This window comes from Neovison vison, chromosome 9 (assembly GCF_020171115.1).
Source record: "Neovison vison isolate M4711 chromosome 9, ASM_NN_V1, whole genome shotgun sequence".
Classification (NCBI taxonomy): Eukaryota; Metazoa; Chordata; class Mammalia; order Carnivora; family Mustelidae; genus Neogale; species Neogale vison.
The window spans coordinates 33834777-33853652 of record NC_058099.1 but is presented as its reverse complement, the minus strand read 5'-3'; the positions used below and the strand labels follow the sequence as shown (position 1 = coordinate 33853652).

Below are 18876 nucleotides of genomic sequence, written 5' to 3'. Positions count from 1 at the left end.
AATAGGAATATGAATGGTAAGTTCTAAATTAGTGGACAAAAGCTAGGAAAACATGATCAGTCCAATAGAGGCAGAGAAGGGGGAAAATCATTTTTAAAAAAAGAGGTAAATTGGGAAGCAGAAAAATATGGTAGGCAGAAAAACCAAATATCAATAATTGCAATAAATACCTATGGACTGAAGTAGCCAGTAAAAAAATAGATAAGGTTAGATCAAATTAAAAAAGAAAACCAAACTATGTTCTTTGTAAGGAACACACACTCAAAACATGCAAACGAGAAAGTCAAAGTAAAACCATGGGGAAGAAATAACAGGCAAATTGAAATCAAAGAAAAACTGTTATATCTACATTAATAGCAGAATTAGAATTTAGGCATAAAGCATTATTAGTGGTAAAAAAAAAAGTACTAAAAGGTTTATTTCACTAGAACATAAAAGAAATCTTAGGGGCGCCTGGGTGGCTCAGTGGGTTAAGCCGCTGCCTTCGGCTCAGGTCATGATCTCAGGGTCCTGGGATCGAGCCCCGCATCGGGCTCTCTGCTCAGCAGGGAGCCTGCTTCCCTCTCTCTCTCTCTGCCTCCCTCTCTGTCTACTTGTGATTTTTCTCTGTTAAATAAATAAAATATTTAAAAAAAAAAAAAAAAGAAATCTTAAATGAACCTACACATTAAATGAAACTAACTCAGCTTCAAACCATAAAAAGCAAAACTGGACAGAATTATAAGAAAAAAGTAAGAATCCCCATCTCAGTGGAAAATATTAACACTATACTCTCGTTTACTAGTAGATAAAATAGACTAAAAAGTTAGTAAGACCATAGGAGATCTTACTGTAATAAACCTGATTTATTAGGCATATTTAGGATTCTCCCAACAAATAGTGAATACATCCTCTGAAGCAGACATAGAATATGTACAAAAGTAGAGCATGTACTAGATTACAAAGTAAGTTTCAACCAATTTCAAAGATTTGTTATCACACAAATTTTTTCTGTTCTCAGTATGGTTTAATTAACACAGGTAACTAAAAGTTCCCATGTTTGGAGATTTATAAACTCACTTCCTAAGTAATTCATGGATTAAAGAAGTCATAAAGAAATCTATGACTGAAAATTAGTGAACTAAGCATTTTACTCAGAAAAACTAGAAAAAGATAAAAAAGAGTAAACCCAATGAAAGATTATGGAAATAATAACAATAAAAGCAGAAATTAGTGAAACTGAAAATAAAGTTTTTTTTAAAGCCTGCTTTTTGAAAAGGGCAATTGAATATGCAATTCTCTGGTAAGATTCATCCAGAGAAATAAGACAAAAGACTAATCTTAACAATAAAGAGACAACAAAAAATATATAGTATGATACCACTTTTATCCCAGTATACTTGAAAACTTTGATGAAATAGTTTATTCAAAAAATACAGTTTAGCAAAACTGATCAAGAAAGAACTAGAAAACCTAAAATACACCTATGACCCTTACTGATACGTAACTAATATGCAGTGATTTAGCTGAAATAGTTGCTAAGATATTAAATTACTTCTTTAGTTAATACAGAAGTTAAATGTTGTAACTGTAGTTAAATGATAAATAGCCACTATCCTGAATCACCCCTGGGTGGTCATATCTTGGCACCCTCTGGTTACCCAGACACTTCTTTTAGGGATACCTTCCTGAAGATCTTCCTATGATCTAGTAGCTAAAGTCCCCCATAAACTACCCCTTCACCCCCCCCCTTTTTTTGGTTGTTCAGTATCTCATTTAATTCTGAGAACAGCCTCATGAGTTAGATTACTATTATTATCCCATTTGAGAGCTAAAGAAACCAAGTTCAGAAATGTTGGGTAATTTGCCCACATGACTGTGAATAAGATAGTAAGATACGAGGCAAGAGTCAAACCCCTGGTTTATAGACTACTGAGGAGCACCCTTTGCTGATGGGAGTTTAAAGATCTTCTAGTAGAGTAATTCCAGGACTCAGTTCCAACACTGCCAACTGCATCAATTTTGACTGGATTGTTTTCATGCATGCTGATTATTTAAATATTCTAAACATTGCTTCTGACGTAGCCATTAAAGAAATGGAAAATATCAGTTAAAATTTATTTACTAGTAAAACAGCAGGCGTAGGGCGCCTGGGTGGCTCAGTGGGTTAAAGCCACTGCCTTTGGCTCGGGTCATGATCCCAGGGTCCTGGGATCGAGCCCCAAGTCGGGCTCCCTGCTCAGCAGGGAGCCTGCTTCCTCCTCTCTCTCTGCCTGCCTCTCTGCCTACTTGTGATTTCTGCCTGTCAAATAAATGAATAAAATCTTAAAAAAAAAAAACCAGCAGGCCTGTCAGTTTTACAGGTGACTTCTGTAAGATAGTACAAGAAACAGAACATTCCAATTTTATTAAGTTTATATTCCAGGAAAAAGGGGAATTCTCCTTACCTCATGTATGAAGCTAGTATAACCTTAATATATAAACTCAATAAAGATTATATTAGAAGAGAAAAATTGAAAGGTCAATCTGTAATGTGAATGTAGATACAAATATTCTAAATAGAAGGAAACTGAAACTTGTAAGATATTAATTAAAATATCATGACCAAGTTGGGTTTCTTCAAGGAATGAAAAGATGATATATCTGGTGTGCCTGGCTGGCTCAGTCGGAAGAGCATTCAGCTGTTGGTCTCAGCGTTGTGAGTTCAAGCCCTATGTTGGTTGTAGAGGTCATTTAAAATCTTAAAATAGAAATTCTTTTTTTTTTTAAATCTATTTTATTTGACAGAAAGAGAGAGAATGTGCACAAGCTGAGAGAGCAGCAGGCAGAGGGAAAGGGAAAAGCAGGCCCCTTTCTGAGTGGGGAGCCCAATGTGGGGCTCGACCCCAGGACCCTGGGATCATGACTGACCTGAAGGCAAACACTTAACCGACTGAGCCACCCAGGCACACCTGTCAGTAGAAATTCTATTAATATAACTCATCACATTGACAGATTAAACAGAAAGTCTATACGATTGTTTTAATCGAGGAATAAAATTCAACATTCAATCATAATTAAAAACAAAAGGGGATATTATCAGTCTTACAGAGATTAAAAGGATTATAGAGGGATACAATGAACTACTTTGTGACAATAAATGAGACAACTTAGATAACAGATACCTGGAGAGTCATAAATTACTTAAACTGATTCCAGAACGAATAGAATATCTATAGACCTACAGACCTAAAGCAAGTAAAAAAATCGAACTGGTAATTTAAAAATCTTTCCACAGTGAAAAGCCCAGTCCCAAAAGTCTTCACTGGTAAATTTTACCAAACATTTATAGAATAAACAATACCAATCTTTTACAAACTCTTCCAAAAAATAGAGGAGGAGAGAACACTTCCAAACTCATTTTATGAGGCTGGTATTATTACTCTGATACCAAAACAGACAAATGTCATAAGAATAGAAAACTGCAGGGGCGCCTGAGTGGTTCAGTGGGTTAAAGCTTCTGCCTTCAGCTCAGGTCACGATCTCGGGGTCCTGAGATCGAGCCCCGCATTGGGCTCTCTGCTCAGCAGGGAGCCTGCTTCCCCCTCTCTCTCTCTGCCTGCCTCTCTGCCTACTTGTGATCTCTATCTGTCAAATAAATAAATAAAATCTTAAAAAAAAAAAAGCTACAGACCAGTATTTCTCAAAAACAAAAAGAGGAAGAAAAATAGATACAAAAATCCTCAACAAAATATTAGCAGATCAAACCTAGCATCATGTATAAGGGATTATATGTCACAATAGAATTTACCTCAGGTGTAGAGGATTGGTTTAAAATCCAAAAATCAATTAATGTAATATGTTGTATTAATAAAGGTCCGAATGCATAAACAGGATCATCTCAAGAAAGGCAGAAAAGCACTTGACAGAAAGCCAATGCCCATTTGTAATAAAAATGGGAATAATAGGGAACTTTTATTCCCTAGACATCTGATAAAGGACACCTATGAGAAATTAATGGCTAAAATCATTTTTGTAAATATTTTTTTTTATTAGAGCACACTAGCGAGAGGGGGTAGGGGTAGAGAGAGAGGAACAATTAGACTTCCCCCTGAGGTGGGAGCCCAAAAACGCAGGGCTTGATCCCAAGACCCCGAGATCATGACCTGAGCTGAAGGCTGGTGCTTTTAACCAACTGAGCCACCCAGGCACCCCTGGCTAAAATCATGTCAATGCTGAAAGACGGAATACATTCACCCTAAGATTGGGAACGAGGCAAGGATGCTGCTCCCAACACTTTTATTCAATATTGTATTGGAGGTACAATTGCCCTGGAAGTACAGTCAGACAAGAAAAAATAACGGGCATCCAGATTGAAAAGAAAGAAGTAATGTTCTTGTGCAAGTATGATCTTCTAGAAAATCTTAAGGATTCCACAAAAATACTAGAACTAATAAACAAGTTCATCAAGGTCACAAGATACACAAGATTAATGTATACAAATCAATTGTATTTCTACTTACAAGCAATGAACAATCTAAAAATGAAGAAAATTCCATTCATAATAGCATCTAAAGAAATAAGACACTTAGGAATGTATTTAACAGAAGAAGTATAAGATTTGTAGACTGAAAACTATAAAAACATTTCTGAAAGAAATGTAAGAAGATGTAAATGAATGGAGAGGCATTCCATCTTCATGGATTGGAAGACTTCAGCATCATTAAGATGGGTGACCAGGCTGGTTCAGGAGAGCATGTGACTCTTGATCTTGGGGTTATGAGTTCAAGCCCCACATTGGGTATAGAGCTTACTTAAAAATAAATAAAACAAGATTACAGAGGACAAACAAATTTTTTTTAAAGATGGCAACTTTCTACAAATTCATCTGTAGGTTTGGTGCAATCCCTGTCAAGATTCCAGCTGCCTTTTTTGGACCAATTGGCAAGCTGATTCTAAAATTTATATGGAAATACAAAGGACCCAGAATAGCCAAAACAGTCTTTGAAGAACAAAGTTGAAATTTTAGAACTTACTGCAAAGCCATAGTAATCAAGACAATGTTTACTGGCATGGGATAGGCATATAAATCAAAGGAACAGAATTTTTAGAGTCCAGAAATAAACTATTGCATGTATGATCAGTTGATTTTCAACAGAGGTGCCAAGGTAATTCAGTGGTTCAGAAAAGGATAGTCTTTTCAATAAATGATACCTGAGCAACTGGGTATCCACATGCAAAAAGATTAATTTAGACCCTTATATCAAAAAAAAAAAAGGAACTCAAAATGGATTTAAACCTGAAGGTAAGAGACAAAATTATGTAATTCATAGAAGAAAACGTGGGATTTAATCTTCATGCAAACCAATTACAAGTGATTCCAAAAAATAGATAAAATGGACTTCATTAAAATTAAAAACTTTTTTGTATCAGATGATACCATTACGAAAGTGAAAAGAAGAACTACAGCATGGGAGAAAATATTTGTAAATTATATCTGATAAAGGATTTGTACCCAAAATATATAAAGAATTCTTGCAACTCACTTCATATATACACAAATAACCCAATTTAAAAATGGGCAAAATATCTGCATAGACATTTCACCAAGGACGGTAATACAAATGATTAATAGACACGTGAAAAGATGTTCAACGTCATGAGTCATAAGGAAAAGGCAAGCAAAAACCAAAATGAGGAAAACTTTCATATCCACTAAGAAGGCTTTAATTTAAAAAAGACAAATATTGGCAAGAATGTGGAGAAACTGCATCCTCATACATTGCTGGTAGGGATGTAAAATGCAGCCACTTTTTGGTAGTTTTTAAAATGTTAAGCATAGAGTTACCATCTGACCAGCCTTTCTACTGCTAGGTATCTACCCAAGAGAAATGAACACCTGTCACCACACAAATATTTGTACATGGATGCTTATAACAGTATTCATAATATCCCCAAAAGGGAACCAGTACAAATACCTATTCATTGGTAAATGAATAAACAAAATGTGGTATATCTATACAATAGAATAGTATTTGCTATTGAAAAAGAACAGAGTACTAATACGTGTCTGCAGTACGGATGAAGCTCAAAAAACAGTATGCTAAGTGAAAAAAGCCAAACCAAAAGACCACTTGCTGTATAATTAAGTGTCCATAATAAGCAGATCTATAGAAACAGAAATAGATTAATGGCTGCCTGTGACTGGGAGTAGAAACAGAGAGAGACAGCTAGTGGGCAGGAGGGTCTTTTTAGGATGATGAAAATGTTCTAAAATTGAGTTGATGATTTCACAACTCCTTAAATTTATGAAAATCACTTGTTAACTTAAAATGAGTGAATTTATGATATGTAAATTATATCTCATTAAAGCTATTAGACTTCATTAAAAATGGAAACTCATCAAAAGTGTACACTAAAACAGGATATTTTTAAATAGTGAAACTTTTTAGAAGTTTCCTTTATAGGAGTAACCTGCTGGCTCAGTCAGTAGAGCATGTGACTCTTGATCTCAAGGTTGTGAGTTCAAGCCCCACATTGACTAAAGAGCTTACTCTTAAAAAAAAATTTTTTTTTCTATAAAATCAGGAAGGGAAGGGGTGCCTGGGTGGCTCACTGGGTTAAAGCCTCTGTCTTCAGCTCAGGTCATGTTCCCAGGGTCCTGGCATTGAGCCCCACTTCGGGCTCTCTGCTCTCTGCCTCTCTGTACTTGTGATCTCTCTGTCAAATAAATAAATAAATTCTGAAAAAATCAGGAAGGGAGAGAACATGGCTGCTATTACTACTACTGTATATCACTGTTTTGGGGTGGCAGAAGATAGGGTCCTAGTTGGTGCAGGAAAATGAGTATATAAGGATTGGAAGGGTAAAAAAATGAAAAAAATCGCATTCACAGATGATATGATTGTCTTTATGAAGGGTTGGCAAATTTTCTGTAAAGGACTGTGTAATAAATATTTTCAGCTTTGTGTGTTGTATAGTCTCTGAGCAGCCATCGACAATACATAAATGGATATTGCTATGTCCCAACCAACTTTCCATATAAAAACAGGCCAGACTTGGCCCATAGACCAGTGTTCTGACTGGTCTATGTGAAAAATCTTAGAAATTCTGCTGACAAATTATCAGAATTAATAAGAGTTAACCAAGATTGCTAGACATAAGATCAAAATGTAAAAATCAGTAGTGTTCGTATTTATCACAACAAACAATTTAAAAAATTTAAAGTATGTAGTTTTTAGTGATTAAAAAATTTTTTTAAAAACCCAGGGTGGGTCAAGTAGCAGATTACACACAACTTTAAAAAACAGCTTGGAAGCTAGATATTAAAAATTATCCAGAATGTAACAAAAATGAGGAGATAAAATATAAGACAAGGAGAATCAAATGTGAATGGTTCAAACATCTATTTGGAGCTCCAAAAGAATGGAGAAAATAAGTAACAGGCAATATTGGAGTAATGATGGAGAATTTCCCAGAATATATGAATTATATGAATCTTGTGATTTAGAAAGTCAAATGAATCCCAGTAAAATAGAAAGAAATCCAAATTTAAACATATAGCAGAGTGAAACTGCAATGCTCCAAAGACAAAGAGACCAAAGGTAAAAAAAAGATAAATTGTCCAAAGTAACAATTGCCTAATAGCAGATTTAAAAATAGCAACAGTAGAAGCCAGGACTCAGTGGAATATTATCCCCAGTATTCAGAAAGACACAACTATTAACCTGAAGTTTACATGCTCAGCTTAATCTTTAATCAGAGTGGAATATTTTCAGAACAGTATAAAGTGACAGTTGACCTCAACAATGTATATTTCAGAAAGAAAGAATAAAATGGAAAATTGGAGATGAAAGGAATGGTGAGCCAAAAAAAAAAAAAAAAAGTTTTGTCATGTGTATAAGGCTAAGCATACACTGTAAATTCTATTTTCAAGATTGAAAATATGACTGTTAACCAAATCCTTATATTTATGATAATTCTAGGTTTTGTTTTGATTTCTTCTGTTAGGTGTACAGAAGATGGGTGTCCACATAAGAAATTCTTTCACACACGTTTTCTCATGCGAATGAGATTAACTCCAGATTGTTCCAAAATGTTGATCTCAACGTCCTCTGGATATCTCTTGATTTTGCATGATCTTGACTTAACTAAGTCTTTAGAAGTAGGCAGCTATCCCATTTTGAGAGCAAGAAGAACTACATCAAGTTCAGGTAAGCTTTTACTTTTTGATTTCAGAAAATTTTCCATAGAGTTTCACACAAAGGGATGGTATATGTTTCCATTCTGAGAATGATACCAGGAAGGAGGGAAGGAAATTTGAAGACATTTTTGGAAAGCTCACTGAAAGCTTTTTTTCCCAAGGAAGTATGACCTATATGAATTTCTGACATAGCATTAATTTGTACTTCTGTATCACCAATGGAATAGGAAGGACTACTGACTATAAAAACATTTTCTTTTAGCGCTTTCTGCTATCCAGAAAATCTTTTATTTATTTTTTTATTAACATATAATCTATTATTTGCCCCAGGGGTACAGGTCTGTGAATCATCAGGCTTACACATTTCATAGCACTCACCATAGCGCATACCCTCCCCAGTGTCCATAACCCAGCCACCCTGTCCCCACCCCTCCATTCCCCAGCAACCCTCAGTTTGTTTCCTGAGATTAAGAGTTTCGTGGTTTGTTTCCCTCCCGATCCCATCTTGGTTTTTTTTTCCCCTCCCTAGCCTTCAATATCCCCCGCCCTGCCTCTCAAATTCCTCATATCAGAAAGATCATATGATAATTGTCTTTCTCTGATTGACTTATTTCGCTTAGCATAATACCCTCTAGTTCCATCCTTGTCATTGCAAATGGCAAGATTTCATTTCTTTTGATGACTGCATAGTATTCCTGTGTGTGTGTGTGTGTGTGTGTGTATTTGTGTGTGTACACCACATCTTTATCCATTCATCTGTTGATGGACATTTAGGTTCTTTCATAGTTTGACTATTGTGGACATTGCTGCTATAAACATTCCAGTGCACGTGCCCCTTCAGATCACTATATTTGTATCTTTAGGTTAAATACCCAGTAGTGCGATTTGCTGGGTCGTAGGGTAGCTCTATTTTCAACTTTTTGAGGAAACTCCATACTGTTTCCCAGAGTGGCTGCACCAGCTTGCATTCCTACCAATAGTGTAGGAGGGTTGCCCAAATCTGCATCCTCTCCAACATCTGTCATTTCCTGACTTGTTAATTTTGGCCATTCTGACTGGTGTGAGATGGTATCTCACTGTGGTTTTGATTTGTATTTCCCTGAAATACAAATTTCATAGCATTTCATAGCCGAGTGATATTGAGCATTTTTTCATGTATCTGTTGGCCATTTGGATATCTTCCACAAAATCTTTTTTTTTTTTAATTTATTTGACACAGAGAGAGAGAGCACAAGTAGTCAGAAAGGCAGGCAGAGAGAAAGGGGAAAGCAGGCTCCCTGCTGAGCCGAGAGCCCGATGCAGGACTCGATCCCAGGACCCTGAGATCATGACCTGAACCGAAGGCAGCGGCTCAACCCAGACACCCATTCCAGAAAATCTTTTATCAGTATTTCTAAATCATCACTATCTCAAAAAGTTAATGGTGGCCCAAGGTAGGATCTATCTTTTTAAGTGCTTCTGAAGCCCAACAGAGCTTTATTACTATTTTTATTTTATTTAATTTCATTTTTATTTCACAACCCTGAGATCAAGACCTGAGCTGAGATCGAGAGCTAGACACTGAACTCACTGAGCCACCCTGGTGCCCCACCTAGCAGAGCTTTTAAGATACATTCAGTAGGGGCACCTGGGTGGCTCAGTGGGTTAAAGCCTCTGCCTTCGGCTCAGGTCATGATCCCAGGGTCCTGGGATCGAGCCCCGCATCAGGCTCTCTGCTCCGCGGAGAGCCTGCTTCCTCCTCTCTCTTCCTGCCTGCCTCTCTGCCTACTTGTGATCTGTCTGTCAAATAAATAAATAAAATCTTAAAAAAAAAAAAAAAAAAAAGATACATTCAGTATAGAGCTTTACTTTTAAGTCTGTATTACACCCCAGACTTCCAGAAGTCTATACCCAGGTAGCTGGTGCCATCCTCTTTCACAACCCCTAAATAGCCTCTTGCTAAAGCTGTATTCTGGTTTGTTTGTTTTAGGATTTATTTATTTATTTTTGAGCATGGCAGAGGTTGCAGAGGAAGAGAGAAGCCTGACGCATACTCCCCACCAAGCAGGGAACACACTGGAGGGGGGAACCTGAATCCCAGGACCCCGAGATTATGACCCAAGTTGAAACAAAGAATCAGCTGCTTAACCAACTGAGCCACCTACATGCCCCTAAAACTGTATTCTTTTTCCTGTTGCTGATTCCATTAGAATGCCTCAGTGAAATTGGGGGTCAGAAAAACTTACGCACTGTAATTTATCTACATTATGTGATAGAGTCTATATTTCATCACCTTTGGGAAAAGAGGGCTATTCCAGGAACATACCTATTTATAATTTTATGTTTATGAACAAAAACCCAGAAAAAAAGACTTAAGCATTTGAATCGCAATGTTTATAAATACCTATCTAAAATCAGCTTCAAAAGAGTAAATAAATAAAAATCAGCTTCAGATGGTTGGACTCTTTCTCCTGTATGCATAGGGCCACATCTGAAGACTCCTTTGGGAAAGTACAGGCCCCATTGTAATTGCATTTGTCCAAATTCACTACTAAAAATAGAAATTTAAGTTTTATCAATTTATTTGCAAAACAAGGGATTTCATGAGTATGTGAGTATAATCCTTTTACATTCAGAAATTTATTTTTAGGTTAAACATTAATAATCAAGTTTAGCTTAGTAAGAGGTAGTAACTTAGAAGGTCTGGTTGGTATTTTTTTATTCAAAAACCAAGAACATTTTCTGTCTTCTAAGAGTAACTCTGATAATAACATCAAAAGGAATTAGATGAAGAAATCCTCATAAAAGTGTGGGGCCACCGAAGAGTGAGATGAAACAGAGATTGCTATTTGGAGTAATACATTAGATCCAACTATCTGATACTCAGTGTTTGTTTTTCAACAGATTTCAGTATGAAGTTTATATTGCATTTCAAAGATAGTATTCACATAATTCCATGAATGATAACAATTGTTTGGCATGCTTAAGAAGGCTCATTTACTGTTCTCAGTAATGAACCTGGTATTTGGACCCTATTCTAAGAGTAAATGGGCTGATGAACAGCTCAGTTTTCATGTTTATTGAATTTTCTTATTCCATCTTACTACAGAAGTGATGGGGAACCCAGAGATGCTCCTGTGTTTATTGGGTTTGTCATTTTTATTTTACTTAAGCAAATCTTGGTAGAAGAGATTTTAGAAAGGGCCCAGGCCTTAGATAGAACACTTCAAAGAGCTGCCCTACCTACCTTGGTCTTAGTTATAGGCCTGCTTTAAGTGGGCATGTACTTGCCATGTTTCAGATGGATTTTCACGGTATGCTTTAACTAGATGATTAAAAAGTTAAGAGACTATTAAAGTTCTGCTAAGTTTACTGTCAGAACTTTTTGTATTTTCAAGATCTGACTACTTCATCAAGTTCTTCTGGTCCTCGAGTTTCTAGTTCACCTTGTCATCATAGTGATTCTAATTCATCTTCTGAGAAACACATGTCACGAGCCTCACAAAGAGAAGGTAGGTTAAAAGTGGAATTTTATAGTCTTGCAACAACAGATTCTACCAAATAGCTTTCTTTGGTTTAGTTTTAATCCAGACAAAAGCCAGTAAAGAAGAGGATATTCTTTGACCCTCAGTCATTTTCAAAAGCTAACCAGTCTCTAGGGTTGGATATCTTGGGCTTACATCATTGTTGGAATTTGAGCTTTGGTTTTATTTACTGAATTTCGTTTGGTCTAGATTAGAGAAAAAGTAGTTTGGATATGTAGATTCCAATCGAGGTTGTTAGGGAAATTAAATGAGATACGCATGTGAGGGTGCAGTATAAGGTAATGAGTTGGTCAAGTGCTTGTGAAGTCGCCTAGTTCCAGCCTGGTAGGCATTTTGCTCTCCCATTTCTTTATCCAAGCAATGGCTGACAGCCTTAGAGGGATTGTGGGATAAAGTGGGCTATGACCTGGCCCTACTGTGCTTTTGCCTGTTTCACCCCCACTGCTCTGGGAGAACTACCTATTTACCCTATTCTTTTCCACCCCCTAAATGAGATGCTTTTTACCTATGCAAATTTCATCTACTTCTCCAAACCAGCTCACATCTAAGCACTTTTTGTTTGTCCTCATCTTTGTGGACTGATGGCCAGATGTGGTTCTTTTTGTAATTTTGGGTCACCTTTTGGAGATGAGCATGGCTCCTACCTAGATCTTTAGGGGAGGGACTATCCATTAGACTTCTAATTTGTTTCTCCTAGGTGGTATCACCTGGTAAGTGCTTGATAATTGCATACTTGATTATTTTGCATGACTACTTATGTTTGTAGAGTGGTTTGAGAGCCCTCCTAAACCTACAGCCTATCTACTTTCCTTTGGGTTTTCAAGACTATGACATTTAAGATTAAAAATTCCTCCTATTAAATTTAGAGATTTATGCCCAGATGTGTAACTTTTTTTTCTTTGATCTGTAGCAGAAACTTCTTTTCTAGATTCTACCTGTTCTACTTTGGCCACAGTACATAAGACAAGGCTCTTAATAATCATTGAGAAAAATCTTTATTGAGCTAAACCATCCATGAGGAAGAAAAAAACACAAAACTTAAGAGTAGTTAGCTGCTTGTTGCAGTGGTAAACCCAAAAACCAAACTGCACAGCAGTTTCATGATATAGAGAGTTGGAAATGGGAGAAGAGACAATGTATGGAGAGCCTAGGCAGAGTATAGAGAAGAGGTGGGGCTCATACATCAGCTCATTCTGAATGTTGGCACTCCTGGGTCTTCAGGATATCAGAATGTTAGCACCATACTTTGATAGATACAGTAGCTGTATAGAGCTGAGGCTATCAATCCCATTTCAGGATTAGAACTTTTTTTTTTTTAAGTGATCTCTACACCCATTACAGGGCTCAAACTTCAGACCCTGAGATCAAGAGTCACATGCCCCTAGAACTCTTTTTGACATGAAGTCTGCTTTGGATTATAGCACAGATAAAGTGCAAAAACTGATTCAAGTGAAATTAATGAGTTCGTTGACCAGTCTTCCCTATCTCATCCCCATGTGGTTCCCTCTCTAGAGGAACCTCCAAGGAGCAGAGCTCAAAAGCCACTACTTACTTATTTAGATGGGTTTCTTTTCTGCTTTTGTTCAATTTTCAGAATTCTTAAAATAGTGTTTTTTCTCTAAAATTGTTATTAAGGTTCAGTCACATGTGAAATCATTATTTAGGTATAGTTTGGTTATAACAATGTAATTTAGAGCTTTACAGGTTTCCATCAATGCTGTAGTAATCTAAAGGGAATCTTTTAAAGAAGATAACACATCTATTTGAGAAACAGTTCACAAAGGGTCTCCCAGAGGGAGCTCATAATCTTCAAAGCAACTCCTTCTGCGGGTAGAGAAGTGTTAAAATATTTCTCTTGATATTAAAGTTCTAAACTGCTTCTTTATGATATCTGTGAAAGTGGTTCTCCACATACCTGAGTAGGATGTAACTCCCAGTGGTAACGGCTAGCTGTAGCAATTACTTCCGTGAGGCCTAGGAAGGAGGACAGGATGGGCCCTAACAGAGTACCAGGCGTGTGTATGATTGGCAGTGTCTCCCAACCCCTCGTTTTGATATACTGATATGTGAACTATCCTCCCTTGCCTCCAAAATTATGGATGCTTATCATTTATAGTACTGTCCTTGAGGGGCCATAAGTCCTGCTCCTTGCACACATAATAGCCTTTTATTGATAATAAAGGCAGTCTCCATGGCTTCCAAGTATTTCCTTCTCAGGGCTAGAGAGCACCAGGTCCTCTGAGATGAGAATTCTTTAACTTCTTTTCCAGATTCCTTTCATGTCCTAGAATTTGATTTTGAGTTTTCTGAGATACAAATCCTAATCAAAAGGATCCCTAGTCTACTTTAATGCCTTAGTCTTAGGTTATGGATTCCTGCTGCAGAACTTGGATTCTTTAGTTCTGGTCGTAATCTTTCCCCATAACCCCACTCCAAAAACAGGTACACCGTATATCAAGGGGCACCATAGGTTTTTTTCTATATATGGTTTTTGGTGTTTAGTTGTTTTTTTGTTTGTGAAGGTGGTTGTTGTTGTTGTTGTTGTTGTTGGCTTTTTTGGAGGGGGGAGATTTATTTTAGAGAGAGCAAGCATGAGTGGGAGGTGCAGAGGAAGAGAGAGAATCTGAAGCAGACTCCATGCTGAGCATGGAACCGGCTGCAGGGCTTGATCTCACAACCCTGAGATCATGACCTGAGACAAAACCAAGAGTTGGCTGCGTAACTGATGGTGCCCCCCCAGCTGTGCCCAGTTTTTCTTTTTACATGTGGTAGCATGTAAAAAAAGGAGGGGGGATGACGAAGGAATGAAGGCTAGAAGTGGGGGTGACTGCCAGAAATCAAAGCTTTGATGAGCTGCCTTAATCCTTTGATAATACAAATCTCACATCCTAATTTTCATATCAGGAGTTTCACCACGAAATAGTCTTGAAGTCTTAACCCCTGAAGTTCCTGGTGAGAGAGACCGTGGAAACTGCATCACGTCCTTACAGCTGCACCCAAAGGGCTGGGCCACTCTCCTTCGGTGCTCAAGCAACACTGATGATCAGGAGGTAGGAGCAGCGGCATTCCACCTCAGCGGGGCTGACGGAACAGCCGCTGCCGTGCGCGCTTCTGGTCCCTTTATCCCTTGAACCCCTCCTTCCTCTTCAGCCTCCTCTACAGGTTTAAATACTTTAAACCAGTATCAGCTCAGATTGTGTCCAGCTTCTTCATCCTTGCCCCCTTCATCTGCCACATGCCCTTTACATAGTGAACTTCAGAGGGGAGATGCTACAGCCAAGCTGGCTAAATGTAAGGTTTTGCTAAGCCAATTGAGTTTTAGAATTTGCTCTTTTTAAAAACCAAGGGAGGGGTGTCTGGGTGTCTGGTCGGTTCAGTGTCTGCCTTCAGCTCAGGTCATGATTCCAGGATCCTGGGGTCGAGTCCCAGTCAGGCTCCCTTCTCAGCAGGAAGTCTGCTTTTCCCTCTCGCTCTGCTCCTCCCCACTGCTCATGCTGACTCTCTCAAATAAATAAAATTAATCAATTAATTAGTAAAACCACCAGCGGAACCTGGGGAAAGACTAAACTGATGACTGGGGAAAGGGCCTTATATCACCTCGTGACCCGTCACTCTGGAAAGCAGGAGTCTTTTGAGGATCTCACTGGCTCTAGAAGTCACAACTGAAAAGAGACAAGGACCTTTGAAGTGTGTAGGAGGAGAGCTATTTTAGGCTTAGATGTCTAAACTTCGGAATATTTTAAGTATCAAAATTGTTGTTATTTTCACAAAAGGGAATTATTACCACAGAAGTCACAGCAGCCTGAGGGAATAAAAGGCATTAGTCAGTATGTCAAAGCACACAGAATAACCTTGGCCTCTGAAGATAAGGTGTGGGGCCTACACATTTTAATAGATGGGAGAGGGGTAGCAGTCATCTGATTTCTTGCAACAATTCTGTGGCTTTGACAATCTGTTGAGCTTTTTACAAATATTTCAAAAAGAAATATTTGGGGCTCTGTAATTTTGGTTTCTCTCTCTTCTCTCCCCTTAGTGGACTTGTGTCTATGAATTCCAAGAAGGAGCTCCTGTGCGACCTGTCTCACCCCGCTGTTCTCTACGACTAACTCATTACATTGAAGAAGCCAATGTAGGCAGGGGTTATATCAAAGAACTTTGCTTCAGCCCTGATGGGCGAATGGTCTCTTCCCCACATGGCTACGGGATTCGCTTGTTGGGATTTGACAAACAGTGCAGTGAACTTATAGACTGTTTGCCCAAAGAAGCCAGTCCCCTGCGGGTGATCCGTTCTCTGTACTCTCATAATGACGTGGTACTGACCACGAAGTTCTCTCCAACACATTGTCAGATTGCCTCAGGGTGCCTTAGCGGACGGGTTTCTTTGTATCAGCCAAAGTTTTAGGCACAACTTACATCAAATAAGGAACTCTTCTGGTGTTTGACTCACAAATTACTTCAATTTAGGTGAAGTATCTCCTTTTTAGAAGATCTTAAAAGTTTGGGTCAAGATGCCGGTTATTATGGGTCCACGAACACACCTGTGACCTGAGGACTTGGCTGTCCGGTATCGTAGGGGCCTCGCCAAGTTAGACTCTACGCAGCAGCAGCTTTTGCCGCATTCCTCTGCTCCTGTGCCACCTAAACTTCAGTTCTTCTGGTTATTTTGCATGGTAGCTCTTGTCAAATTTCTTCATTTCTTTCCTTGTTTTTTTTATTTCGGTGTGAATTTCGTGGGTGTCTGGCAGGAGTTATGGCGGGGTTAGGAGAAACCCGTGACGCTATATTGAATAAACCCAGAAGTCCCATGTCAGCATACTGGTCATTAAAAAAGAAATTCCATCTTATCAGTATACTTGGCCTTTTAAAGTTGCTGTTATGTTTCTCTATAATGAGCACAGATAATGGCATTATTCTCGTAACTGTTAGTCTTACAACAAAAATGTCTTTTGAGTTTCCTGTTAAAATTATACATATTTTTTCACCGTGAAGGGAATTTTGTTGTAAAACTCTAGAAAAAATAACTGCCACCTCTCTTTGTAATTTACTTGTATGAATTTAAAAATCTCTAGCATGTGTCCTTACTTGGTATTTTGTTCCTCTCAACAGCATTTAGAAAGGAAAACAGGAGAAGGAGTGGGCTTTGGTCATTTCTGTTGTATACAGGAGGATTCATTGAGTTAGTACACTATCTGGTCAGAGAGAGGAGAACCACGTGGCTTAGAATTTGTTTTCTCTGCCAGACTATTTGACTCACACAGGGTGACTTGTTATGGTATTAGGGTGGAGGGGAGATTGAGAGGAAAGAGGTGGTATTTTCTTCATCTTTACTCCTTGAGCCAGGGGGCACAAGCTTGACCCTTAGCATTAGGGAGGGGTGAGCTGCAGTCCTCTGCAAGCTGTGACCAAACTACAATAGTCAGTGACTTGGATATCAGGACAAAGAGCTGACGTGAAGACCTCTTACATTCTGTTATGGAACACAGCAAGCTGGGGCAGTCACAGGGCTGACTGGCCTGCTGAAGTCAGCAGCTTTCTTCTCGTCTCCACTTGGAATGATATTATATTTAGAAAGGATCCACCAGAGGCTCGAATCATTTAAGCCACATGTTAGCTCGTTCCCTCTCAGATCATATTCTCTTAGGCCAGTGGTTCTCAGATAATAGGGTGCGTTACAGTTATTGAATCAGAACCTCATCTTAAGAGGTTCTGATTCAGTCAGGGAGATGACAGGAATCTGTTTTTTTGGTTTTTTGTTTTTAGGAATCTGGTTTTAATAGGAACCTCTAGTAACCTTATTCAGGTGGTTCCTAGATCAGAGTTTGAAAAACACTACCTTAAACATCAGTAAGTACTTCCGTACCTTTCAGGTGGTTAACTCCCAGAAGGTGTTTTAATTATTTAAAAAAAAATAGTAAGTAAATGAAATCCATTTTAGAGGTAGAAAATGTAATCAATCTCATCATCAAATGAATGAGAAAAGTTAAGTGACTTGCCTAAAGTTGTCTTACAAAATTAGTGGCAGAGCCAGAACTTTAATTCAAGTCTCCTAATTCCTTGCTCAGGGCAATTTCTACTGTATTGTGCTGGCTGTTAAAACAATGATTTATGAACACTTTATCTTGTCTTTAAGTTGTATTATTGTGACTACCCTTAAACTGGCTGATAGATTAAAAAACGCAAGGGAGTAGATGCTGAGAATTCCGGCCCTAAGAAAAGAATCCCAGATCTTATAGAAATATTAAGCAACCCAAACACATGAATAAAAATGACATTTTTTTTTTGCAGGACCTACCAGACAGCCATTCACACACGTGTGCAGAGGTTACATACATCTCCCTTGGAACAATCTTGGCTCTAGGACAAATTTTAACAATTACATCATTTTACCATGGATGTTAAAAAGAATTTGAAATTTTTTAGCCATCAAGAAAATTACTACAAAGTATAATGTAAACATTGGTTTGCCATAAATTTTTTTAAACGTCCACATATGTAAAGGAAGATAAAGTTTTGGAGGCAAAAGTACCCAATCTTAACATTCAAGACAAGCTACTGAGTACAGCGCTTCTATTGATGAAACAAAGATTCCGTACATTGCAACCCCTCCGGAGAGAGATGCATGTCGGATGCTAGACCCACGTGTTGCCCAACTCAGTTTCAGTCCATGATTCTTCAACCATTATAGTGTCTGTGGTGTCTACACACTTTACTACTAACCCTCACTCACAAATTACCTTGCAAGGTAGGTGACATGAGCACCGAGTTACTTTGGAAGAAATGGAGGGTCTGAAAGGTTGAGTCAGAGCTGGCACCAGGCAGCGGGGGCGGAGAGCAACACTGGGATTTAAACCCAGCTGCTTCAGTCCAGAGCCTGGGTGCTTACTACTCTACCACTTTGCCCTTTTGTTTATAAGGATGGGAAAATGGCCTGTGAATTTGTTTAGCATCCTCTGTAAATTCTTTATTACAGAGCTGACTTACCTTCTGCACCATGCAAGATTCATAAGAATGAAAATTTCCATTAGAATTAGTACCATAAACTGCAGGGCATACATACAGTCCACTCCTAACTGAAAGACATCAAGCAGGATACATAGCTGTAAAGAAAAATGTGGAATAAACTGCCTTGTATAAAAATAGAGCCACACAGATGAGAATTAAAAATTAGCAAACTCGACAAAACCACCTTTG

The 18876-nt window shown here is 38.2% G+C and overlaps 1 protein-coding gene across 1 annotated transcript in view; it reads left to right on the top strand.

Moving 5' to 3' along the window:
• The window catches only part of DCAF10 (DDB1 and CUL4 associated factor 10), a 41545-nt gene extending 23743 nt beyond the window's left edge, over positions 1 to 17802 (top strand). Inside the window, exons 4-7 of the mRNA XM_044265313.1 lie at positions 7969 to 8171; positions 11539 to 11652; positions 14590 to 14735; positions 15719 to 17802. Coding sequence (XP_044121248.1) covers positions 7969 to 8171; positions 11539 to 11652; positions 14590 to 14735; positions 15719 to 16087 — 832 coding nt within the window. The 3' untranslated portion in view covers positions 16088 to 17802. The remainder of the gene's footprint in view (positions 1 to 7968; positions 8172 to 11538; positions 11653 to 14589; positions 14736 to 15718) is intronic.
• Positions 17803 to 18876: the final 1074 nt, after the last annotated feature.